The sequence below is a fragment of the Artemia sp. Qi Xiang Cuo genome, chromosome 20, assembly GCF_049724085.1.
Source record: "Artemia sp. Qi Xiang Cuo chromosome 20, ASM4972408v1, whole genome shotgun sequence".
In the NCBI taxonomy this organism is placed as follows: domain Eukaryota; kingdom Metazoa; phylum Arthropoda; class Branchiopoda; order Anostraca; family Artemiidae; genus Artemia; species Artemia sp. Qi Xiang Cuo.
In genome coordinates this window covers 50,307,844-50,327,066 of record NC_142813.1, presented here as the reverse complement: position 1 = coordinate 50,327,066, position 19,223 = coordinate 50,307,844, and the positions used below count along the sequence as shown (strand labels likewise).

The 19,223-nt window shown below is 33.9% G+C and overlaps 1 protein-coding gene across 1 annotated transcript; it reads left to right on the top strand.

Moving 5' to 3' along the window:
* The first annotated feature begins 997 nt into the window (after positions 1-997).
* Positions 998-17,741, top strand: LOC148940321 (uncharacterized). The gene is made up of 5 exons (XM_089106133.1): positions 998-1,035; positions 7,613-7,876; positions 12,962-13,088; positions 14,366-14,559; positions 17,462-17,741. Exons 1-5 carry the CDS (start codon positions 1,027-1,029, stop codon positions 17,675-17,677), a joined length of 810 nt encoding a protein of 269 aa, XP_088962259.1. The 5' UTR covers positions 998-1,026; the 3' UTR covers positions 17,678-17,741.
* The last annotated feature ends 1,482 nt before the right edge of the window (positions 17,742-19,223 follow it).

Here is a 19,223-nt window from a genome sequence, read left to right as displayed (position 1 = left end):
ATTCATCTTGTAATTTAGTCAATTTATAACAAAAATTTACAAATTATCAACTGTTGCTGCGCAACCATTCACGTCTTAACCATTATTCACCAAAACTGTTAATTGAGGCTGCTGAAGCTGAAATGTTGAAGGTAAATGTTTATGTGCATAATACATCGTGTAATTTAGTCTATTTATAGCACAAATTTACAAATTATAAACTGTTGCTGCGCAACCATTCACGTCTTAACCATTATTCACCAAAACTGTTAATTGAGGCTGCTGAAGCTGAAATTTTGAAGGTAAATGTTGAAGTGCATAATACATCGTGTAATTTAGTCTATTTATAACAAAAATTTACAAATTATCAACTATTCCTGCGCAACCATTCACGTCTTAACCATTATTCACCAAAACTGTTAATTGAGGCTGCTGATGCTGAAATGTTGAAGGTAAATGTTTAAGTGCATAATACATCGGTCTAATCTAGTTTATTTATAACAAAAATTTACAAATTATCAACTGTCGCTGCGCAACCATTCACGTCTTAACCATTATTCACCAAAACTGTTAATTGAGGCTGGTGAAGCTGAAATGTTGAGGGTAAATGTTTAAGTGCATAATACATTGTGTAATTTAGTCTATTTATAACAAAAATTTACAAATTATCAACTATTCCTGCACAACCATTCACGTCTTAACCATTATTCACCAAAACTGTTAATTGCGGCTGCTGAAGCTGAAATGTTGAAGGTAAATGTTTAAGTGCATAATAAATCGTGTAATTTAGTCTATTTGTAACAAAAATTTACAAATTATCAACTATTCCTGCACAACCATTCACGTCTTAACCATTATTCACCAAAACTGTTAATTGCGGCTGCTGAAGCTGAAATGTTGAAGGTAAATGTTTAAGTGCATAATAAATCGGTCTAATTTAGTTTTTATTTATAACAAAAATTTACAAATTATCAACTGTCGCTGCGCAACCATTCACGTCTTAACCATTATTCACCAAAAGTGTTAATTGAGGCTGCTGATGCTGAAATGTTGAAGGTAAATGTTTAACTGCATAATACATCGTGTAATCTAGTCTATTTATAACAAAAATTTACAAATTATCTACTGTTGCTGCGTAACCATTCACGTCTTAACCATTATTCACCAAAACTGTTAATTGAGACTGCTGAAGCTGAAATGTTGAAGGTAAATGTTTAAGTGCATAATAAATCGTGTAATTTAGTCTATTTATAACAAAAATTTACAAATTATCAACTATTCCTGCACAACCATTCACGTCTTAACCATTATTCACCAAAACTGTTAATTGAGGCTGCTGATGCTGAAATGTTGAAGGTAAATGTTTAAGTGCATAATAAATCGTGTAATTTAGTCTATTTATTACACAAAATTACAAATTATCAACTGTTGCTGCGCAACCATTCACGTCTTAACCATTATTCACCAAAACTGTTAATTGAGGCTGCTGAAGCTGAAATGTTGAAGGTAAATGTTTAAGTGCATAATAAATCGTGTAATTTAGTCTATTTATAACATAAATTTACAAATTATATACTGTTGCTGCGTAACCACTCACGTCTTAACCATTATTCACCAAAACTGTTAATTGAGGCTGCTGAAGCTGAAATGTTGAAGGTAAATGTTTAAGTGCATAATACATCTTGTAATTTAGTCAATTTATAACAAAAATTTACAAATTATCAACTGTTGCTGCGCAGCCATTCACGTCTTAACCATTATTCACCAAGTGTTAATTGAGGCTGCTGATGCTGAAATATTGAAGGTAAATGTTTATGTGCATAATACATCGTGTAATTTAGTCTATTTATCGCACAAATTTACAAATTATCAACTGTTGCTGCGCAACCATTCACGTCTTAACCATTATTCACCAAAACTGTTAATTGAGGCTGCTGAAGCTGAAAATTTGAAGGTAAATGTTGAAGTGCATAATACATCGTGTAATTTAGTCTATTTATAACAAAAATTTACAAATTATCAACTATTCCTGCACAACCATTCACGTCTTAACCATTATTCACCAAAACTGTTAATTGAGGCTGCTGATGCTGAAATATGAAATCGTGTAATTTAGTCTATTTATTACATAAATTTACAAATTATCAACTGTTGCTGCGCAACCATTCACGTCTTAACCATTATTCACCAAAACTGTTAATTGAGGCTGCTGAAGCTGAAATGTTGAAGGTAAATGTTTAAGTGCATAATAAATCGTGTAATTTAGTCTATTTATTACACAAATTTACAAATTATCAACTGTTGCTGCGTAACCATTCACGTCTTAACCATTATTCACCAAAACTGTTAATTGAGGCTGCTGAAGCTGAAATGTTGAAGGTAAATGTTTAAGTGCATAATACATCTTGTAATTTAGTCAATTTATAACAAAAATTTACAAATTATCAACTGTTGCTGCGCAGCCATTCACGTCTTAACCATTATTCACCAAGTGTTAATTGAGGCCGCTGATGCTGAAATATTGAAGGTAAATGTTTATGTGCATAATACATCGTGTAATTTAGTCTATTTATCTCACAAATTTACAAATTATAAACTGTTGCTGCGCAACCATTCACGTCTTAACCATTATTCACCAAAACTGTTAATTGAGGCTGCTGAAGCTGAAAATTTGAAGGTAAATGTTGAAGTGCATAATACATCGTGTAATTTAGTCTATTTATAACAAAAATTTACAAATTATCAACTATTGCTGCACAACCATTCACGTCTTAACCATTATTCACCAAAACTGTTAATTGAGGCTGCTGATGCTGAAATGTTGAAGGTAAATGTTTAAGTGCATAATACATCGTGTAATTTAGTCTATTTGTAACATAAATTTACAAATTATTAACTGTTGCTGCGTAACCATTCACGTCTTAACCATTATTCACCAAAAGTGTTAATTGAGGCTGGTGATGCTGAAATGTTGAAGGTAAATGTTTAACTGCATAATACATCGTGTAATCTAGTCTATTTATCACACAAATTTACAAATTATCAACTATTGCTGCGCAACCATTATTCTGCACTAAAGTTACATGGAACGAGAGAGAAAGAAAAGATTATTCAAGATCAGCAGGTCAGCTAAATAAATGGGAAAAATACTCCAGTTTAAAAAAAAGCTTCGGAAGATACTCTCAGTATCCAGCACATGTGTTAAGACAATTGAGGCATGCTGAATAAAAATTGGCAAACTCTTTGAAATATCTGACTTGAAAACCCGGTGTGATAGAGGAAACCTGTTTGCAGATGTATAATCATACTGTTAAACGAGTAACATCAGGTCGGGCATCGATGGTTTGTTATTTCATGATACCAACAAGACAGAAAGGATAAAAAAAAAAAAAAAAAAAATAGTTAAACGGTTCTCCCAAAATTCACACATAAGGGAAAAATAAAAAAAAAATTATTTTATGCTTCATATACTGGTACCTTCATGTATGTTCAATCTTACAGACCACTATTACCAATATTGCCAACGCAGACTAATTACCAATATAGGTAACACAGACCTACCACTAAATTTAAGTGCAAACGTCCAAATCTTTGGTGGATGCGTTTCTACAAAAACTGTAGAAACACATCAAGATATGTTTATATTTATGTTTTTACGTTTTTACGTAACAGTTGAACAATAATTTCGGGGGGCGGGAGGGGGGGGGGGTAAACACCCTAACCCCCTCCCCCCCTGAATACGACCTTGATTATTAATGTTTAAGTGCATAATAAATCGTGTAATTTAGTTTATTTATAACAAAAAATTACAAATTATCTACTGTTGCTGCGCAACCATTCACGTCTTAACCATTATTCACCAAAACTGTTAATTGAGGCTGCTGAAGCTGAAAATTTGAAGGTAAATGTTTAAGTGCATAATAAATCGTGTAATTTAGTCTATTTATAACAAAAATTTACAAATTATCAACTATTCCTGCACAACCATTCACGTCTTAACCATTATTCACCAAAACTGTTAATTGAGGCTGCTGATGCTGAAATGTTGAAGGTAAATGTTTAAGTGCATAATACATCGTGTAATTTAGTCTATTTATAACAAAAAATTACAAATTATCAACTGTCGCTGCGCAACCATTCACGTCTTAACCATTATTCACCAAAACTGTTAATTGAGGCTGCTGAAGCTGAAATGTTGAAGGTAAATGTTTAAGTGCATAATAAATTGTGTAATCTAGTCTATTTATTACATAAATTTACAAATTATCTACTGTTGCTGCGCAACCATTCACGTCTTAACCATTATTCACCAAAACTGTTAATTGAGGCTGCTGAAGCTGAAATGTTGAAGGTAAATGTTTAAGTGCATAATACATCTTGTAATTTAGTCAATTTATAACAAAAATTTACAAATTATCAACTGTTGCTGCGCAGCCATTCACGTCTTAACCATTATTCACCAAGTGTTAATTGAGGCTGCTGATGCTGAAATATTGAAGGTAAATGTTTATGTGCATAATACATCGTGTAATTTAGTCTATTTATCGCACAAATTTACAAATTATCAACTGTTGCTGCGCAACCATTCACGTCTTAACCATTATTCACCAAAACTGTTAATTGAGGCTGCTGAAGCTGAAAATTTGAAGGTAAATGTTGAAGTGCATAATACATCGTGTAATTTAGTCTATTTATAACAAAAATTTACAAATTATCAACTATTCCTGCACAACCATTCACGTCTTAACCATTATTCACCAAAACTGTTAATTGAGGCTGCTGATGCTGAAATATGAAATCGTGTAATCTAGTTTATTTATAACAAAAATTTACAAATTATCTACTGTTGCTGCGCAACCATTCACGTCTTAACCATTATTCACCAAAACTGTTAATTGAGGCTGCTGAAGCTGAAATGTTGAAGGTAAATGTTTAAGTGCATAATAAATCGTGTAATTTAGTCTATTTATTACACAAATTTACAAATTATCAACTGTTGCTGCGTAACCATTCACGTCTTAACCATTATTCACCAAAACTGTTAATTGAGGCTGCTGAAGCTGAAATGTTGAAGGTAAATGTTTAAGTGCATAATACATCTTGTAATTTAGTCAATTTATAACAAAAATTTACAAATTATCAACTGTTGCTGCGCAACCATTCACGTCTTAACCATTATTCACCAAAACTGTTAATTGAGGCCGCTGAAGCTGAAATGTTGAAGGTAAATGTTTAAGTGCATAATACATCGTGTAATTTAGTCTATTTATCGCACAAATTTACAAATTATCAACTGTTGCTGCTTAACCATTCACGTCTTAACCATTATTCACCAAAACTGTTAATTGCGGCTGCTGATGCTGAAAAGTTGAAGGTAAATGTTTAAGTGCATAATAAATCGTGTAATTTAGTCTATTTATTACACAAATTTACAAATTATCAACTATTCCTGCGCAACCATTCACGTCTTAACCATTATTCACCAAAACTGTTAATTGAGGCTGCTGATGCTGAAATGTTGAGGGTAAATGTTTAAGTGCATAATACATTGTGTAATTTAGTCTATTTATAACATAAATTTACAAATTATCAACTGTCGCTGCGTAACCATTCACGTCTTAACCATTATTCACCAAAACTGTTAATTGAGGCTGCTGAAGCTGAAATGTTGAAGGTAAATGTTTAAGTGCATAATAAATCGTGTAATTTAGTCTATTTATCACACAAATTTACAAATTATCAACTATTGCTGCGCAACCATTATTCTGCACTAAAGTTACATGGAACGAGAGAGAAAAAAAATTATTCAAGATCAGCAGATCAGCTAAATAAATGGGCAAAATACTCCAGTTTAAAAAAAAGCTTCGGAAGATATCTTAGTATCCAGCACATGTATTAAGACAATTGAGGCATGCTGAATAAAAATTGGCAAACTCTTTGAAATATCTGACTTGAAAACCCGATGTGATAGAGGAAACCTGTTTGAAGATGTATAATCATACTGTTAAACGAGTAACATCAGGTCGGGCATCGATGCTTTGTTATTTCGTGATACCAACAAGACAGAAAGGATAAAAAAAAAAAAAAAAATAGTTAAACGGTTCTCCCAAAATTCACACATAAGGGAAAAATAAAAAAAAATTATTTATGCTTCATATACTGGTACCTTCAAGTATGTTCAATCTTACAGACCACTATTACCAATATTGCCAACGCAGACTAATTACCAATATAGGTAACACAGACCTACCACTAAATTTAAGTGCAAACGTCCAAATCTTTGGTGGATGCGTTTCTACAAAAACTGTAGAAACACATCAAGATATGTTTATATTTATGTTTTTACGTTTTTACGTAACAGTTGGACAATAATTTCGGGGGGCGGGAGGGGGGGGGGGTAAACACCCGAACCCCCTCCCCCTGAATACGACCTTGATTATACGTAGAGCGGAAAAATGTATGTATTAAGCTATATTTATTTTAACGCAATTTTTAAGTTGTATATGGACATCAAAGAATAAGGATCAAGTCATTCCATATTCCATCCACTTGCTGTGTTCTGATTAAGTTTAAATTTGGCATCTACATTAATTCCTACCTTAGTTAAAATAATTTTCACTTTAATACTCTAGGCCCAGAATCGGAGACTCAGAATGAAACATGCCCCCTCTCCCAATAACGAACCCCATGTTTGAACAACGGGCAACTTGAATAACTTACAGCCCTTGTCCCAGGGGCTGTGAAGGACCACGTCATCTCTGGAAGCATAGTTAGCTGACCCTGAATTCAAAATCATGTATTCTGTAGTAGACATCTAGACATGACTAATTGTAGAAAAAAGCCAAGACAGATAGTCCGAGTAATTGAGAGGCAAGAATGTTTAATTGGCTATGTTGAACAAAATGCTATCTCTAAATTTGATTGTACTTTTTTTTTGGGGGGGGGGGGGGGTGTGTGTCGAAAAATTTTAGTGAAACGCTTTTCTCTAAATGAAAATTCATGGAGTTGGCAAATATTTTGAGGCAGTGTACTCGCTACTTGAGGAATTAAGAGACATAGTTATTTAAAAAAAGGTACACACAATCTTTACATAGCGCATAAAAGATTTGTTTAAATGCATTTTTGCCACTTTTTTGCATGTCGGACAAAGATTTCGGGGATTCAAACTTGGGTGGGACTCCCCTCAGGACAAAGATTTCGGGGGTTCAAACCTGGGACTCTCTTCCCTGGATATGGCCTTAACCTCTAAAATATAATTTCTCGTAGAAGGGCGCTAATCTTGTGGCATCTCATATGCTCAAATCTACAGGAAGAGTTGCCAGCCAGAGAGTTGCCTATTTGGTTCATGACACCTTGAATACTGCCAACCATTCTAAGCTTTTAACTTCCGTTACGAAGGGAAACTAGAAATCCTCATAGAAATTGAGTTTTTAATAGTAACTTTTGGAAGCTTTATAGTTTGTAAGGTATTTTTGTGTTTTAATTCAATCCGGTATCCCAATTTCTTCTGCTTAATCTAAATTAATTTATCACTTCAACTTAGTACTCCAGTTCATTCTCAGTAAATAGTTGATTTGAGTTTTAACTTTCCAAATTTTAAAAAGTTTTTTTAAAAAAGTTTTCCAAATTTTAGGAAGGAGAAAATAGCACGTTTGTCAACTATGGAAACGTAATGATAAAGAAAATTCACCGCAAATACGGAAAAGTTGAATCTATTGAAGGGGATGCCAACTTGGACAACAGGGACTACAAGAAAACATTAAAGATTACGTGGCTTGCAGATACGCCTAAAGCCCCTTTGATCCCCACTGTTGAAGTAGATTTCGTTCATTTAATCAACAAATCTGTGCTGGACAAAGAGGAAGACTTTAAACAGTTCATTGGTCATCAGACTTGGGTATGTCTTTGTTTGTCTCCCTTCTCTTCTATCATTCCACGATCTTTTTCCCTGGTTGTGTACTAAGTACTCACTCTTAGGGAAGGATGATAGTCAACGATTTTGTGATGGGGATTTGTCTGATGCATTAAACGAATCTGTACTGTACTGGTAAAATATTGTACTGGCACGTTAACAAATTGAGAGGTAGTAGTCAATCGGGACTTGTCCCAGTTAAAGATAGGAATGGGGTGGCAATTAGCGATAAGGAAAAAGCTAAAGCAAGATGGGCCGAACATTTTGAGAACTTGCTTAACCAAGATAGAGTCGCAGGAAAAAATATAGAGGAAACTGAAAAAGTTTGTGATACCTTGGATGTGAAGGAAGATTTGTTTTGTGAGGAGGAATTAGCAACAGTACTAACAGGATTAAAGAATAATAAGGCTCCAGGTGCTGATAGGGTAGTAAATGAATTTCTTAAATATGGTGGCTCTGAGGTTAGAAATAAGTTATTGAAGATTATGAATATGATTTTTGAAAAAGGGCAAGTACCTAACGATTTTAGGAAAACATTAATTAAGCCACTTTATAAGAAAGGTGATAAAAGTGAGTGTGGTAATTATCGAGGCATTAATCTGGTCTCTGTAGGTAGTAAATTGCTTAGTAATATGATACTTTTTAGACTGAGAGATGCCGTAGACAAAGTTTTAAGAGAAGAGCAGTGCGATTTTAGAAAAGGTAGAGGATGTGTTGACCAAATTTTCACTCTTAGGTTAATAATTGAGAAGTTCCTAAGTTTTCAAACACCTTTGGTCCTCAGTTTTATAGATTATGAGCAAGCGTTCGACTCTGTTGATAGAGGAGCTTTAGTAAAGGTTTTATCCTTGTATGGTATACCAGACAAATACATTGAAGTGATTTGTGCTATGTACTAGAATAACATTGCTGCGGTTAAGGTAGGAAATGAGGTTAGCAGCTCGTTTTGTATTAAATCCGGAGTTAAGCAGGGTTGTGTTCTATCCCCCTTTATATGGATTATTTTGATTGACCTTGTCTTAATGAGTACAGAAAAGGCAATGGGAGACCACGGAATCAAATGGGGAGTAAAAAGTCTCCTGGACTTGAAATATGCTGATGATTTAAGTATCCTAGCTGAAAGTGTGAGCAAAATGAATGAAGTTTTAGAGGTTTTGCAAGTTCAGGGCGCTAGTATTTGTTGTAAAATCACTTTAAAGAGTATTATGTCACTAAAGCTAACAACAAGTGAAGAAAGAAATATGTTGATGTGCAACAAACGTATTGGTCGGGGGTACAAGTTCACTTAACCTGGTATTATTATTAGTAAATATAGTGGAAGAAGAGAATACGTTAAGTATAGAGTAGTCCAACCCTAGGGAGTTTTTTTCACAGTTAAAAAAAGTTCGCAAGAATAGGACCGTAAGTCTGCAAACCAAGATTAGAATCTAGAAGCTACAGTGATGACAGTGGTCAAAACTGGCTCTGAAGCATGGACACTCCGAAAAGCGGATAAAGATTTGGTAGATGTTTTCCAGAGAAATTGCTTAAGAATTGTTCTGGGTACCCGGATGACTGACCCTATGTTAAACAATAGGTTATACGAAATATGTGGTTTGATACCGCTCTCTAGGTCTATAATGAAAGAAAGGTTGAGGTGGTTAGGGCATGTTGTGCGGATGAAGGATGACAGAGTGAATGGCTTTTTTTAACAAAATAAACTTAGCCGTAATATTACCCAATATTTGTTAAACTCTGCGAAAATTACTGAGAACAGAACCGACGCAAATAACGGATTAGGAGCTGAAAAGTCGGAAAGTCTTTGGAAGATCTAAGAAACCAAAGCAAGGTCAGGTTTTAATAAAGCACTAGTTTTACACAATTCTAAAAACCAGCATTGTAGATATGTGCTACATAAACTTAGACCTCTAAAAAATTTCTTATATAATTTTTGTGGCTAGTAATTCAATATCAGTTGAAAAGAATTTTTTTCTCATTTTAACCTACATAAGGCAAAGCGCCTATTATACAATTTCACACAGCGGCAAAAAAAAAAAAATCATAGTGGGCATAGGAGTGATGGTGAGTGATCACCTGGATTCAGAAATTGAGCTTGATCCAGTTCAAAATGTGAAAAAACAAGGCTCTAGAATTGAGGCCGGATTTAAAGCTTTTACACTCCTTGGCCCAAGCGTTGTTGCCGCTCCAGTTTTGCGAGATTTTCGGGGAAATCCCAAAAATTCGAGGAATTTCTGTGCTGTTTTAAGATCGCTATTCCGTGAATAGGTAGCGTGGCACCCGAGCGAACCTGGCGTTTTGACGATGGATCGCATCAGTCCAGATTTAGTTAAGAAATTAACTTAAAAAAACAAGTTTTTTTTAACTGAAAGTAAGGAGCGAAATTAAAACTTAAAACGAACAGAAATTATTCCGTATATGAAAGGGGCTGTCCCCTCCTCAACGCCTCGCTCTTCACGCTAAAGTTTTTTAGCGTGAAAAAAAACTGGAACTACAAATATATGTGCCTCATATATTGAGGTATACCTGTGTAAGCATACCTATCAAAATATATGCGCCTCAAAAAATTTGGCTGATTTTAGAAAAAAGGGGGACTCCCTAAAAATTATAGAACCTTAATGAAAATCACACCATCATTCAGCTTTTAAGAGAACCCTGCTGTAGAGGTTTCAAGCTCCTATCTACAAAAATGTGGAATTTTAAATTTTTTGCCAGAAGAAAGACCACGAATGCATGTTTTTTTTTTTTTTTTTTTTTTTCCCAGGGGTGGTCGTATTGACCCAGCGGTCCTAAAATATCGTGGGAGGGCTCATTGGAACGGAATTTGAAAGTTCTAGTTTCCTTTTTAAGTGACCAAAAAAATGGAGGGCAGCTCGGCCCTCTCCCACGCTCTTTTTTTCCTCAAAGTCACCCGATCAAAATTTTGAGATAGCCATTTTGTTCAGCATGGTCAAAAATATGATAACTATGTCTTTTAGGATGACTTAATTCCCCGACGTCCCCAGGGTGAGGGCTGAAAGATATGAACCTTACCTAATGTTAACAGTTGGTATTGGTTATTGGGAGGTATACAGACGTTTTCATGGGGGATTTTTTCTGCTAGGGGGGTCGGGGATTATATAGGAGGATCTTTCCACGAAGGAAATTATCATGGGGGAAGGCTCATTGCTATGAAGGGGGCGCCGGATTTCCCATCATTATTAAAAAAAAGATCAGAAATTAAATAAAAAAAACAAGTTTTTCAACTGAAAGTAAGGAGTAATATCAAGACTTTAAACGAACCAAAAATATTACGTATTTGATTGGGTTCACCCCCTTAGTCCATACCTCACTCTTTAAGCCAATATTTTTCAGTACTTTCATAAGAGCTATTTATTCTAATTAACGGCCTTTGTGATTAAGGGGTCATTTTTAAAGAACTGGAACAAAATTCAAACCTTAGCTTAAAAAGCAAGGTATTGACTAGGGGGCGAACCCCCTAATATACGTATTAAAAATCTATGAATATAGAAGTTCGTTGCGTAAGTGAATTCGTAAGTTACGTATAGTTAAGTAAAATTAAACAAGTTTCGAGAAAGCTATTTAACCAAATAAAAGTAAACTTAATATGCAAATTTTGTTTTAATTATTCATGTACGATGAGCCAAAATCAAAACCTGCATTAGTTCAAAAATGTTTAAAGATTAAATAAAAAAAAAAACAAGTTTTTTTAACTGAAAGTAAGGAATGACGTTAAAACTTAAAACGAACAAAAATTATTCCGTATATGAAAGGGGCTGTCCCCTCCTCAACGCCTCGCTCTTTTCGCTAAAGTTTGACTTTCTCACAACTCTATTTTTTAAGCAATAAAAAACTTTTCTAAAAAATTTTCTAAAAGCTTCCCAAGAATTAAACAAACTGTAATAAGCCTGTAAGAAGAGCAAACAGAAGGGTCTTTACCTCGTTTCGGAATACAAGAAGTTAGGCCCTCACAAAATGACTTTGCTACATAATTCTGAAACAAAGCAGCTTTACACGATAGGGAAAAAATTAAGAAAAGCTTGGGAGAGCTATGATTCAATTGCTCAGACATGATCCCATCAATACCTGCAGATTTACCTCATCTCAGAAGTCATAACCAGTTTTCAATATCAGAAGGTGAAACTGTAATATATCGATGGGGATTTAAATCACCAAAATAGGTTAATAATTTTGAATTAAATATGGTGTCTTAAGGAGGAGGGTCTGTTAAAAAAAACTTTAGAAAAATATTTGATCCGATCGTTCATTGAAACAACATCTTGAGAAGAGGTTGGAAAAGACACCAATTTAGACACGCAGTGCTGTTGTTTTGTTTTGCCATGGCCCTAGGGCGTTAGCGCAATAAAACTCAATTATATGCATCCATTTTCTTAAAATATAAAGATGTCTTTGCCTCTTAGCTTCAACAAATTCAAATGTAAGTTTGATACCAGGGATTCTAAAGTAGATCATCAGCTTGTAAATGAACCTCTGACATGAACGAGTTATTTGTAAAAAATGTGAATCGTTTAAAAAAAAATATTCTTGTAGAAAACAAACAAGACAAATGAATAAAGAAAAACACCCTTTTTCACGCAGCAAATGTAAGGTCAGATACAGAGATAGATAGATAGTTTATTTTAGCCCACCATTAAAAGAAAAACGGGGCGTGGTAAAAAAAACGATAAAGTAAAAACAAAGAGTACAAAAAACCTTACTTCAAATATAAACGATTAGATTTTAATAACTTTTAATTACTTTACATTGTGTAAGCATAACAGAAGCAACGAAAAACAAATTGTTCTAAGTTTTTAAATTTTGCCAAACATTCATCCCTCAATATATTTAATAGCCATCTCTCATCGAACTTACACTTTTAATACACTTTATTTGTGAACTCATTCAATTCTATACACGCATGCATCACCTGGCCCACATTCCGATCTATGCTTCCACGGATCAGACTAAGACAAGGAAAATCTTACTTATAGTTCAATCATACACTTAATGAGTTTAAAAGAAGGCTTATTTGGCTAAGTCAGTACTTAAATATTTTGTTTCATCTTTGAACAGCCTAAAGTTGGTAAAATAGGCACACCTGAGACTAAGGAGCCAAGTCTATTAGGCTTAGCTCATTTGTTCATCTGTGAGTCTAAGCTGATTCAGTCCAGAATATTGCAAACAAGTCCAGTAAACGTCCGTTAGTTAATCCAAAAATCTGGATCATCCCTTTTTTCTATGACTATCTACGTTAGTTCTGCCCTAAGTTGAATGAATAGATGATAGGTCATCTATCTACAAGTGAAATGACAATCTTTTTTACACAATCCTGAAAAAGGCTCATACAAGATTTCCCCTCCAAATTCCCATGTCTTGATTGCAAGTTGATTTTGATTCAAGTTGGTATTCGAGTCTCTCATAAATCATTCTTGCCTGCAATATGTCCATGGTTGGCTTAGAAACTTTCTAAAATGCATTAAAATACCAGGGACTTGAAACCCAATTTTACTGAATCAGTAAAAAGAATATTTTACATTATTTTGTAAACTTAGTACTTTTCAAGACAAATTTTTTGCAAAGCAAAAGCACAACTTTAATGCTGTTCATGTCAGCTCTAAAAACTGCTCAGCAGCAATTGTAAAACGTAGAGGCTCCTGATGTGACGCCCTGCTACAGCTTCAGCTTACAGCAACACTGTTACAGCTTACAGTAACTTTTTTGGACACCAAATAAATAGTCACCAGCAGGCTTCAGTTGGTGCAATGCAGCGTCCTTCGACATAGGTTACTGCTTCATTGTAAACCAAGCAACGATTATTTTTGAAAATCCTTATTGAAGCGTAATCATGACTTTTGTTGATTTATTCTTATAAATATTTTGTCAGACCAATACTGCATTTCTTTTTACAGCAACGAAAGTTCAAGTGTGTCTCACTGTTTCAATATTTTGTTGAATTTCGCCCTGAATATCTCTTACGAATGGTAATATCAGTTGGAGATTATTTGATGAGCTTTGGCTAGAATCGGTAGAATAGGTTGAGCCATGAGCCAAAATCAAATCCTTCATTAATTTAATTACATGCAGAAATAAAAAAAACAGTTTTTTAACTGAAAGTAAGGTGGGGCATTAAAACTTAAAGCGAACAGAAATTATTCCGTGTATGAAATTGGCTGTCCCCTCCTCAAAACCTCGCTCTTTACATTAAAGTTTGACTCTTTCTCACCACTTTTTTTTAAACAATAAGAAACTTTAGCGTAAAGAGCGAGGAGTTGACGAGGGGACGACCCCTGTCATATACGGAATAATTTCTGTTTGTTTTAAGTTTTAATGTTCCTCCTTACTTTCAGTAAAAAAAAAAAAAATTTAATATGGCTAGGGGCGTGATGCTTCCAGTAAGTGCATATTCATGTCCAATTATCAGGATTTTTAAGCCAGTCCTAGATGTCACTTAAAAGAATGAATTATTTTTTCTTTTAGGTGAAACAAGTGAAGCAAACGAGAACCTGATGGAGTCTGCTCGTGACGCCCGGGGTAATTCCTATTGTCCTTATAGTAAGGAAAAAGTCAGAGAAACTCTATTAACAGTGGATGGTGAAACCATTACAGAATGCAGTGTGGAAAATAGAAGACCGTCTTTAAAGACCTGCGCTTTGCAAGTAGCTTTTATGAAGGTTCGTTTTTTGCTTATTTTACTGCTTTTAGGGAAAATGTGTATGAAAGGAGCTACTCCCTCCTCAACACCTCGTTCTTCACTGTACAGAATTGTACTACCTTTAAAAAGTAGAGCTGGGACAAAGAGTCAAACTTTAGCGTTAAAGAGCGAGGTGTCGAGGTGGAGGTAGTTTCTTTTTTATATGGAATAATTTCCATTTTCTAAGTTTAAATCAACGCGGTTTTCGCCGAAATTATTTGGATGAATAAAATAATTTGAAATTACTGAAAAAAATATAAGTGTTTTTACTTTTATAACTTTAATAAATAAAATAATGTTAACATTTTGATTAGTAAGTATCAGTATATGTATATTAAACTTATAATGCACATTCATTTGTATTTTTTTCAGTAAAGTGCAAATGATGTTCTCGCCTTGGGAAGACATAGGGGTTTTGAGCCCTATTCATGTTGATTTTTGCTCGTTTTGAGTTTGATTCGGTATTTTAGTGTAATTTTTGTTTGTTTTTGGTTTCATTTATTTATCGATGCTGATTTCTGGTAGTTTCACGCTTGGTAGATTATTTGATTTTATTTTTGCTCATTTTTGGTTTAAAGCAGTTCTTTACTTTCTGTAAGATACTTATTTTGCGGAAAATTTTTTTTTTAATTAAATTCTGTTTGTTTTATATTGAAATAGCCTTTTCTGTGAAAAAGAAAATGATACTTTACATATTTTAATTTTTTAAGACTTTATAGTTTATAGTTTGACTTTATAGACTTTATAGTTTGGCCTGCTATTTCTGTTCTGGAGAAAATTTTTCAACAATTTTTAACAACATACACCATTTTAAAAATCCGGACACAAATAGCAGTGATTAATTTAGTTTCATATGTTCTCTAGTTGACTTGAAATAGAAAGCTTGATACCATTCGCAAGAAAATCTATTTACTTTCTTTGATAGCTTGGATACACTTACCCTATTTTGATTTGGCTAAATTTTAAGAGCAGAAGTAGCCCCGAAAGTTTGAACATAATACCCTCAGTTGTTCTTGGGATACTGTTGAGATGCCTTATTCTGAATTCGCATTAAAACAGTGGGTTTTGTATTTAATCTAAAGGCAACATTTAGTTTTTAAACATAATGGGCAAATGGGAGGGTGGGTGTGTTAGAGGGATTTTCGACTATTCTAAAGGACACTAGCACTTTCAATTTCCAATCGAATGAGCCCTTTTTGAGTTTCCATGACAACAACTTCCCATAAACACTTTATATGTCCCAGGACATAAATTACAATCCTTGCCCTGGAGGCTGTGAGGGGGTTGTCATCCTCAAAGATTTGATTTCCAGAACTTTTCAACTACGATGAACAAAATGGCTATCTCAAAATTTGGATTTCCCTTGCTTTTGAACCCATTTGAGCTAAAACTTTTTTCTGAGGCACAAAATAAGAAAAAAACACTAACTTTTGACAACAGGATGTTATCCTCCTGAAAAAACGTGCTGGAAGTCCAGAATTTTCTTTTTAATGATGCTCCTTCACATTCTTAACACATGTTTCTTTGGATGCACTGCCCTTATTAAAAAAAAAGCCTGGGGAGAATGACGGGAGATCTGAAGACACACAAAAAAAATGAAATTTCCCGTCTTGATTTTAAAATGTTTCAGGAGAGAAAATGTTAATCAGAAAATTTTATTCATGTGGAACATTTTCTACCCCCCCCCCCCTATGCTAGTAAAGTCAAGAATATGCTCTCTAAATTTATGCTCAAGATCCACCCACAACAAGACGGCAGTTATCATACCGTTTGATTTCATTTTAAATAATACAACCGTTTAACATAAATACACTTGTAAATTTATTCAAAGTAGTTTTAAAATTGTATTCACTTACTCATAATAGAAGTATCATGTATATTACTTTTGCATAGCTTTATTAAGATCATGCCACTCATATTAGAATGTTCGAAAGTCCATTAATGTCTAATTTTAATATTGTCTTGCTATACGGTCAGAATTAGGGGAATTTGAGATGAAGTACCCTAGAAAAAGAAGAAAGAGGCTCGGCGGTACGTTATATAGGACTAAATAAAGATGAAGAGACAAAACGTCGGAAAAGATCTTATTGTAATTAGTAAAATACGTATATTCATAACAGATGAACTAAAGATTCCTTTGAAATACACTATAATAAGAATTGGGAACCATCTATAGAGAATGTAAGTTACATACTTTATTTTAAAGCCAATTAAATTACAATTTCAGTCTCATATTTGTAGTTAGTCACTTCAAAACCTTTAAATACCAGCTGTGTTGAGCACCAAACAGGATTCGTGAAGCATTAATCTTGTTAAATTAGCCGTTTAATCAACAGGGTCAGGAACCCTTGATCCAATAAATATCTATTCTTAAGCTTCAAAAAAAAAAATATAAGCTAAAACTTAAAAAATGTATATAAAACTGAAATTAAATAAACTAAAATATATACTATACAGTTACTTACATTTACAATTTGTAGCTACCTTCATCAAACCACGAAAGTAACTGGAAAGTAACCACGAAAGTAACTGGACATAATTTGATGCGAAGATTTTGATGCTGCTATTCTTTTAGGTTTGTTGCTTGAACTAATATATATATATTTGTGGTTCCTTTGTTTCATAGTTCAATGATATATCTACTTCATTTGTTCTTTTTTTTAATTTTTAATCCAGCTACTTTCGTAGTTTGATGAAGGTAGCTGCAAATTGTAAATGTAGGTAATTATATGTTTGATGTTAGTTTATTTTAGTTATATGTATATTTTTTAGGTATAGATATTTTCAGAGACCACACTACCTTTCCATGACGATAAAACAAAAGTTCAAAATAAGGATAAAATCCTTTTTAATAGACATTGTTTATAGACATTCATTTTTAGGCGGTATCATCAAACAAGTACAAATTCAAGGCAGCCGCAATTTGTGCAGAGATGGAAGAAGAATATTTCTTAACACCGTGTGGATCATGTAGGCAGTTTTTGATTGAATTTTGCAGTGATATTCCTTTGTTTATGTGTAAACCTGACTTAGAACCACATTCATATATTGAAACTACAAGTTCTGCCCTATTACCCCAAGTTTTTGGGAGGCTTTAAACATTGACTATATCGAGTAATTTCTGTATGTTTTGAGTTGAATATCAGTTTTATTTTAGTACATTACAAGTTCATTATTGTTTAATGTCCTTTTTTTTAATTCATTTCTGTAAAAATGAGAAATCAAAAATAAAAACAAAAGAAAAAAGAAAGGCTGTTTTATGTTTAATTTACAAACTCATAATGTCTCTTTTCAAAGGTTTAACTTAAAAAAACCTCTTATCCCTCCCTCCCCCTCTGTGTTCGTGACTGACTGCTTGACAGACGAATTCTAAATTCATATAATTTCTATGCGTTTCAGGAATTCAGGTTTCATTTTTTTGAACATCTATTTTTTGCCCGTTTAGCTTCCAATTATTAACTCAAACGGGCATTTATTATTTTCAATATTATCTCATTATTCATTTTAATTTTTGCTCATTTTTGGTTAACAGTATAGGTAGTAATTGTGCAGTATTTTGAATGGAACTTTAGTGCTTATTAGCCTGATCAAACTAGATTGATATTATAAAACACAATCGTATTAATTTGAGAGCTTCATTAATGTATTTATTTTTCAATGTAATAATGGTAAAAGAGAAATCGCTGAAAATGTATATTGCTTTCATTAAAGTAGAAATGGCACTCGCACTGCAATGGGGTTTCATAGGGGACGACTTACTGGTTCATATTTTAGTAAGCTGTTGCCGATATACCCTTTTGATAACCTCTCATGATCCCCTGGAAGTTTCAGCTTGATACGGTAAGCTGTTCCAAAGATATTGCTGATAGGCGTTTTGGACAATCTGTATGCACGTGGTATATTTTGATTTAGTCCAACTTTCCCCTCAACGCTTCCTCAAATTTTCATTTCAATTCTCTCAGCCTCAAAAGTACTCGCTTCAGAAGCAGTAGTTGTAGTGGTAGTAGTAGTGCAGTTGCAGTTGCAATACATTTATGTTGCCCTTTGGCCAGTTGAGCATCCTCCATGATTTCCTGGAAATCAACTTTCCACTCAACACTTCCTTAAAATTTCAGTTCAATGCTCTTAGCCTTAGTAGTACTCGTTTCAAAAGCAGTGGTTCTTGTATTAGTGGTAGTGTAGTAGTTGAAGTAGTAGTAGCGTGCAAATATTACCTTTTCCTGGAAGTTCCGAATTAACGCACACAGTCATTTCTAAGTTACGCTCTTTTAACAACCCACATGTACGTAACATGTTGGCTAGTTGAACATCCCCTCAAGATCCCTGGGAAGTTTCATGTTGATGCGGTAAGCCGTTCTAAAAACATTGCAGATACGCCCTATTGACAGTATTTGCCCATACTATGTTTTGACTTAGTTCCACTTTCCCCTCAGCATTTCTTCGAACGTTTATTTCAATATCTTCAGCCTTGGTAGTCCTCGCTACAGGAATAGTAGTTTTAGTGGTTGTAGTACTTGTGATAGCAATAGTAGTTTTTCTACTTGTAGTAGTAGTATTGTTCAAATATTGCCTTTTCGGTTAATTAATCACTCCCTTATCATATCCTGAAAGTTCCGAAATAATACACTCAGTCATTCCTGAGTT

Bases quoted from the DNA above. Each gene is read 5' to 3' on its own strand.
- LOC148940321 (XM_089106133.1), top strand. The intron at 7,877-12,961 runs GTATGTCTTTGT...ATCTTTGAACAG, and splicing joins TCATTGGTCATCAGACTTGG to CCTAAAGTTGGTAAAATAGG. The intron at 14,560-17,461 runs GTTCGTTTTTTG...ATTCATTTTTAG, and splicing joins TGCAAGTAGCTTTTATGAAG to GCGGTATCATCAAACAAGTA.